Source organism: Maylandia zebra, linkage group LG19 (assembly GCF_041146795.1).
Source record: "Maylandia zebra isolate NMK-2024a linkage group LG19, Mzebra_GT3a, whole genome shotgun sequence".
Classification (NCBI taxonomy): domain Eukaryota; kingdom Metazoa; phylum Chordata; class Actinopteri; order Cichliformes; family Cichlidae; genus Maylandia; species Maylandia zebra.
In genome coordinates this window covers 26,693,574-26,701,381 of record NC_135185.1, presented here as the reverse complement: position 1 = coordinate 26,701,381, position 7,808 = coordinate 26,693,574, and the positions used below count along the sequence as shown (strand labels likewise).

Below are 7,808 nucleotides of genomic sequence, written 5' to 3'. Positions count from 1 at the left end.
AAGCTACATTTTAGTGCTTGCTGTCAACTACTGTCCGTAATCAGATATGATCCAGTACTGGCGTATCAGGTGTCCTAATTAGATTTACAAACCGAGTGGCAGCCTGTGTTTCAGTTGTGGATTGGATGTCTCCTTCAAAAATCCCCCCAAAAGTTTCAGATTACCTGCCACTCAAATATTCATGAAGCTCGAGGCAACATTTGCAGTCTTTTCTTCGCAGCCACGTGCTCTCTGCTAATCCTCTGTTATTTTTATAAGGATGACAGACCAAACAAATAGCCCATCAATTAGTGAAATAAAATACCTACATTCAGACACTCAAACATTGCATATTTAAAATTCTTGTGATTCTTGTGATTGTTTATACGGAACAATTTTTTAATGAGATTCACATGCATTAATACATTGATGGAAAACAATTCGAATATAAAAAGTATTAAGTGATATAACTGAAATTATTCACACTCACGATCGCCGACCTGAGCTGTTTTTGTTTAGATTTTTACAATATGAGTGGCTTTTTAATGTTTAGTTATCAGTATAAACCATAAACCAAAAATAAAAACGTCACAGGATCTTACGAGGGACACTTTAACGCACCTTTCGCGGTGAGGGTGACGTCACCGGTGTTCACCGGAGCTCGAGCGTAGCCTGTCACCCAGACAGCCCGCTGCTACCTCATCCGTCCTGCTGCAGGAAGAAACACCGACAAAGCTGGAAAGCTGGACCAGTGCTGCACACATACAACCGAATGAGGAGCATAAAACGTCTTACTGTCACCGTGAACGTAAATTCAACTGCTTGAAGGATTTCACTTGTAAGTGTGTGGTTGTTTTTTTGTCTACCTGTTAAGCTTTTTAAAATTTTATTCCAAATAGCTAACGTTACAAGTATTTTGAAGTACTTTGTCTGATTTAAGAGCAATTTGGGAACTGAGTTTTCTGTGGGCTTCTGTTTAAACCTGTACTTTTGACTTACTTCCACTGGTGTACTGTTTGGTGTCTTGGTGCAGTAGTCGTGCTTAGTTCCATAAGTTTCTTTGAAAAAGTTATTTGGGGTTAATCGTAATTATGAAAACCTCATTTTAAGGTTGTCTCCAGTAATCACAACAGCCGACAGTTTAGCCCACATCTCGTTTCTGCTTGATTGCTATCAGGAAATTCTGTCCTAGATATTTCTCCTGTACATAATTTAGCCGTGATGCGTTTAAAGTGTCCTCACGGGATTAACAAACGTAAACCAGGATTCTTTATTCTTATGTATTTATTTTATTTTACAATCTCTTTCTCTGACATGTCACTTTTCATTCAAATGTAGGCACACCACTTAAACTAAATGCTTTCTTGGCATGCACTTCTGAAAGTGTACCCTGTGTTGTGTGTGCATCTTTCATCCTGTTGCTCTGTAGCCATCGTCCAATGCTTTTTCCATGCCTCCCTTCCCTGAGAGAGAACCGGAAACAGGAGGCAGGAAACACGAGGGGTGTTTCACCGCGTACTGCTTTGACTCTCAAGCAGTGTTCATTTGTGTGGGAGTGTATATATATTTGTGTGTGTGTTTTCATATTTCCTCCTCTCCATACTTTCTGGCTCTCTGTTTCACTGGATATGTGACACCCTTCTGATTTGCATTGTCTCAAACCTGCTCACTGACTTTTATTTGTGAGGTTTACATCTCACTTCAGGCGTCTCACCTCTCTGTCTGGATTAGGGTCAGATACTAAGAGGATTTGAGGCTGCAGAGTCAAAGTTACTCATGAGGGGCTGGTCTCAGTTTTGTTGTATGCAGCCAAGGATGCAGACAGTTTGGAGGGCTCTTCTAAAAGAGCCCAATATAACGCCCTTTATAATGAATGGAACTTGGCTTATAGAATGTTCTGGCAAAGTACGGTTCATTTTATTGTGGTTTTCCAGTATGCAAAGTCTTTCCGCTATAGCAAAATGCGTGTAGCCATTTAAGCTTTCCGTGTTCATGAACCATTCAAGTGACTGAATTTCATTTGTGAACAAACTGTGAATTTATGTGTGAACAAACTGTAAATTAACTTGAAAGGAACTGTGGGATAGTTATGTGGTTATCAGTTATCTAACAAAAACAATCTTTAGGATTCCCTCTAGCCTTGATCTCACACTTGAAGGTTAGAGATAATAGACCGGGAATGTCATTGTGCGTTTTTCTTCTGCTTATGTTAGAATGTGATTTTCTATCTATCTATCAATTTATCTATTGAGATAGATATTTAAGATACAACTAGGACACTAAGATAGATCTATCTACCCATCCTAGTACCTGACCTGCTACCTGACTTTAATGGTGCAGAGTCTTTGCTGTTATGAATTCCGATGGTTACATTTAGGAGTTTGATGGAACATTTATCCTTTGATATATGAACTCTTTCCTTTGCTGGTCTGAGCGCCTACTTTGGACAAAGACATCTACTGTTGAAAGTTTAGTATTCCTCTATAAATATAAATAGATAGGCCACATAACAATAAACTGAGATAACAGCATGTCTTTTTCTTCAATGCCTTTCATTATCTGTGGCAGCAGATTGTTTAAAAATGTAGAATATGCACTTTATTATACATAGCCAGACAGTGGATGTATGTGTATTTTAATGGCCTTAGCAGTTTAGCCATGTGTGTTTCCTCAACCAGTGTAGTTGTGTTTAGAAATCAACCTCATGCACTTCCCAGACATAAACGTACTGACCTGAAGGGAAATGCGTTTGGTAATAAAGGAGTAAAACTGTGATCTTTGGTCCTTCATTGCTATTGTCATGTAAGAAGTGGTAACTAAACCGACATAAAGAAATCACTTGTTTCAGTAGTTGTTATCTGGGACATAGAAGCAATGAAAGTGTCTGAAATGTTAACATTATCTCATGAAAAGGATTTAATAATATATGAAGTGTGCTCATTTTTCTTATTGTAAGTCTAAACAGAAAAAGAAAAAGAGATCCCTAAGTTGGATCAGTCCTAATGCTGAGTGCATTCACCTGCTGAACTTTTAGTTGTCGTTGAAGCTTTATCAGCAGTTTCCATTAGATGTCTACTTTGACATTTGACCTCAATCCCTGAAGCTTATTGGATACTCAAGCATAACATCAGCACTTTTGCTTTGAGGAGCTCTTCAGTTGTAGGATTAACTCAGGTTAGTTAATCCTACAACTAAAAAGAAACTTTACTTGACAGATTCAGACACATGTTATCCACTCAGTGATCATATGAATCTTTAAAGAATTACAAAATTACCTTACTCAGCCTCACTCATAAAGCTGTGCATTTGGTAAAACTAACAGTGTTTAAAATAACCAATAAATAGAAAAATTAAATACTGTATTTTATACCTCACAAACCATTAACCAGTGGTTGTAGCGTACCATATTTAGCTTCTTAACTTGGCGTACCACTGAACCCTAGCAGCACACTTGCAAAGTGGATTGTTTCTCTTGTCAGATTTGTGGGGTCATTCGGGGGAGTGTTGTCTTCACTAAGATTGCAGCAGACAACTCCTTAGAAATCCTCTCTCAAAGGACCAGCAAGCACCATCAAATTGTCAGATCCCAGTCATGCAATGCAAATAGGTAGAGATCAGATATAGCAGATCAGTTTGATCATGAATTCTTGTATTTATTTATTTCTATTTAGGTGAGATTTCACCATAGTTGGTAGGCCTAGTTGCTGGCTACTTTAATATTGTCTTCAAGTGTGAAGTAATAGCAAAATGTTATAGTTATAGACTTTGGCAAATACCATGCAAATACAGAATAGATGGTAAACAAAAATGTGGTGGTGGTTCTGAGAAGCTGCCCTCACAGGCGATTGAAGTTCTGACGTCAAATTTACGATAGTGATATCAACTTCCGTTTTGCAGTTGTGGAGACTAGGTGTAATACATAGTAAGTGGCCATAAACCTAGAAGCAGACTCTGTTTGCTTAAAGTAAAATGCAAAACAGTGCTTTACATATTTATTTTAATTTACGTCTGTGTTCCTCTTTTTGTCTATCCCTTTTGCAGAGTTGTGTGCCTGTGCTGACTGGAGGTAAATCATGGAGGATGGGAAGCCAGTGTGGGCGCCCCACCCCACTGATGGGTTCCAGCTGGGCACGATCACTGACATAGGAGCCGACACACTCACCATAGAACCGCTGAACCAAAAGGGCAAGGTGGGTTATCACACAAGTAAAGTAAAACACACGTGTACACACACACGCGCACACAACATTACTTTTAATATAAAAAATTATTCCAAATGACTATTTTTATTAGGAATTTGAAAGTAGTGTGTTGAATAAAACGTTCAATAATTTTATTAAGCGTGATTTCAGGTAGAAAGGCGTTAGCACAACAATGTGTACAATGTGAGAAACATGAGAGACCACATGTACAGAGACATGAATAAATAAAGGGCAGCAGCAGGTGTGCTGATAGTGTTGCCAGGAGGGAGAGCTGCTCATTAGGAGGTAAAGGCCACCTGTTACACCTGAGCCATCATGTATCCCCAGCAAGCAGGCCTCTACTGCTTACAACAGACCTGTGCAGTAGCAGCTGCTTTTGCCTTTGTTTTCAGGTACTGGATAGCGAAGTCATGCTATAAAACATAGTTTGTTGTGGCAGGCAAATGTCTGTCAAACCGCAGATATCGTGGCAAGGTAACAAGTTAGTCAACAAGCGCCCTCAAGATAATTTGCATATTTGCAAAAATAAAAGCGTTATTATGAACTATAATGTTAGCTCTGTTCTGTGTCCTATGCTCACGCCGTGACAGTCTGACTGTCATCATACATAACCCCAAGACCCAAAATTAGCTAAATTCAACCATCATTCCTTTATAACTTTACTATGAAATGTAGTGATCATCAATGTTAGAGTTCATGTAATATCAGCTATTATGCATGGTGGTTGTACAGGGAAAACATTATATGCATTGGTGTGCATCTATGGCATATAAGAATCTACATTGAGAATTTATTTGTATTTTTATTTTCTTGAGATAAAACATGTTAATTTCACATGCTAAAGATACAAAAAATGTTTAAAATGGTAAATGGCATCCACCCATTCACACACTGGTGATGGCAAGCTACATTGTAGCCACAGCCACCCTGGGGCGCACTGACAGAGGCGAGGCTGCCGGACACTGGCGCCACCGGGCCCTCTGACCACCACCAGTAGGCAACGGTTGAAGTGTCTTGCCCAAGGACACAACGACCGAGACTGTCCAAGCCAGGGCTCGAACCGGCAACCTTCCGATTACAAGGCCCCGATTGCATTAGAAGTGTCCTGAGGCTCTGGATATTGCAGTTGCATCAGATTATGTCCATGTCCTGCACTGATTATATTGCCATTGGAGGCAATAACATTAGCTAAAAAATATTGTTGACTAGATGGTCAAAACTTTGTATGATAATAATCAGTTTATGCCTTCTTACAAAGCTTAAACTCCCATTCAAATGAAAGGGCAGTTGAGTGTTTTTTTCAGTGCTCTGTTGAACTCATTAGTGCCTCAGCTTTCTGCAAGACTCTCGGTCTGGCTGCCTGCTTTCCTCTGTCAGTTTACTAGTTGGACATTTCTCGCATGATTGTTATTGTGGACGACCAGTTTGTGCCAAGACCTGTTAGCGGGCACACAAAGCATATTCTCGTTACGCTTCCAGTCAGTTTTTGGCAAGAAACCATGCGTCAAAGCACAAGATGGATCAGTCTCACACAGATAAGCAGTTGTTTATAGTCAGTGTGTAGCAAACATTAAATATATAAAAGAAACAGATACTTTTAATATATACTGTATATAGCAACTCACTGTTGATGTCAGTGTCGTTCTTGCATCACTGAATGATGGTGCCAAGTTGTCTGGTTACTGCAAGATCAGCAAATAACCTTACCACCATCCCTACCAGCTGTAACCCACCCACTTACTCAGTCAGGTGTTCAGATCCTGTTCTCTCCCACCAAATTATTCATTATCCTGCCATGTCTCTCCTTGTTTCTCTCACAGCCGACTTGTTCCATTGAGTTTATTTCCATGAACTCAGACTCATAAACAATAGAGTGAGAATATCAGTAACTAATTTAGCCTGGGAACATGTCACACTGAACATCGTTACTGTGATCTTTAAGCATGGTAAACTTTTCATGTTTATTCACTCTTGCTTAACTGTTTATGATGCTTGAGAATGCTAATAAACATTTGTTTTGTGTCATAAGCTCTGTAAACTGCAAGGAGTAAGCAACAATTAATCTAGTGTATAATGTTGGTCGGAAAAAGCAAAGACAGCGCCACATGTAGCACACCTGTCTATCCTGGAAATGATATTATGTAAATGTAAAAGTGAAACTGTTCACGTTTTAGACTTTTCTCGCTCCGATGAACCAAGTCTTCCCTGCTGAGGATGATGTCAACAAGCATGTAGATGACAACTGTGAGTCTTCACACAAACAATATTTGTTCAACATATTGTTAACGATAAAATGTTAATTATGTGTAACCCGTCTGTTTGCAGGTTCCTTAATGTACTTGAATGAAGCCACTCTCCTCAACAATGTTAGAGTGCGGTACAGTAAAGACCACATCTATGTATGTTGTTATTACCATCCACACTAAGCTGCCTTAGCACAAGTAATAATACGCCTGTCCTTTATGCGGCATATGCTTCATCATGAGGAGATAGAGTAACAGGGTTGAGTGTAAAAAAACAAAGAATCAATTTTCTTGTTTCCCAGTGGGGAAAAGTACCAGCTTGTAAAGAGTGAAGGGAAGCTAGTAGTCATGGTCAGACTGGCAATCCCAGTTCTGACTTCAGTCACTCACTTAGATAATAAGGGACAGCTGGTAGATGAGAAAATTAGAATGGATTATCTCAGCAGCCTTCAGTGGGGTGTTTTTCACTTCTTCTTCCTTTAATTGATTATTAAAACATATTTATTTGTAATATCTAGCAATTCACTCAAATGCAGAGACCCTAATCATGCTTTTATTTATTTCTTCCACAGACGTATGTGGCAAATATCTTGATAGCTGTTAATCCATACTTTGACATTCCAAAACTGTACAGCTCAGATGCCATCAAGTCATACCAAGGGAAGTCACTGGGCACCCTGCCACCTCATGTCTATGCTATAGGTGAGAGCTCACACATGCTCAGTGTTAAAAAGGGGGGTTCAATATATAAGTAACTGAAATGCACATGTATAATGTATTATAATCATGAAGTGTATTCAAACTTGCCGTCTTTTGGAAGTAACTTTTGTTACATGATTCTTTTAAGCTTAAAAGCTGCACTTTAAAAGATTGTCCGTCATCATGCCCTGATTTTGCCATTACATTACTACTTATTTTATTTTTGTGTGTTTGGTGTTATGTTTTATTTTAGCGGACAAAGCCTACAGGGACATGAAGGTTTTGAAGATGAGCCAGTCCATCATAGTTTCAGGTGAATCTGGTGCAGGAAAGACTGAAAACACCAAATTTGTTCTCAGGTAAGAGTCGGTATGAATTATTTTACATTCTAGCCCCTGTTTTTCCTTCACATTTGATCTTTTCCTTTCTAATTCATGCGAATATGAAGAATGACTTTAGTTCAAACCTGTTCACACTCCCAATTGCTCCTGTATTGAATTCAAAGAGAGCCATTGGTAATATCTTCGAAATCAAAAACCATGCAGATAATGTTAAAAAGCCTATTGTATTAATAAATTATAATTTCACTATTTAACATAGAACTATCTAAAGTTTAATTAACTATCAAGTTCCCATTTAATGTTGATGGATTCTAGAACGTTTTACCAGCAGTTTTAAAGGGAGA

At 38.8% G+C, this 7,808-nt stretch overlaps 1 protein-coding gene across 2 annotated transcripts in view; it reads left to right on the top strand.

Moving 5' to 3' along the window:
- Positions 1 to 639: 639 nt before the first annotated feature.
- The window catches only part of myo6b (myosin VIb), a 42,078-nt gene continuing 34,909 nt past the window's right edge, over positions 640 to 7,808 (top strand). For both annotated transcript variants that reach the window (XM_004540485.3, XM_004540484.3), the window contains exons 1-6: positions 640 to 817; positions 4,021 to 4,169; positions 6,356 to 6,425; positions 6,507 to 6,580; positions 6,997 to 7,126; positions 7,377 to 7,482. In XM_004540485.3, the coding sequence (XP_004540542.2) occupies positions 4,053 to 4,169; positions 6,356 to 6,425; positions 6,507 to 6,580; positions 6,997 to 7,126; positions 7,377 to 7,482 (497 nt within the window). In that variant the 5' untranslated portion in view covers positions 640 to 817; positions 4,021 to 4,052. The remainder of the gene's footprint in view (positions 818 to 4,020; positions 4,170 to 6,355; positions 6,426 to 6,506; positions 6,581 to 6,996; positions 7,127 to 7,376; positions 7,483 to 7,808) is intronic.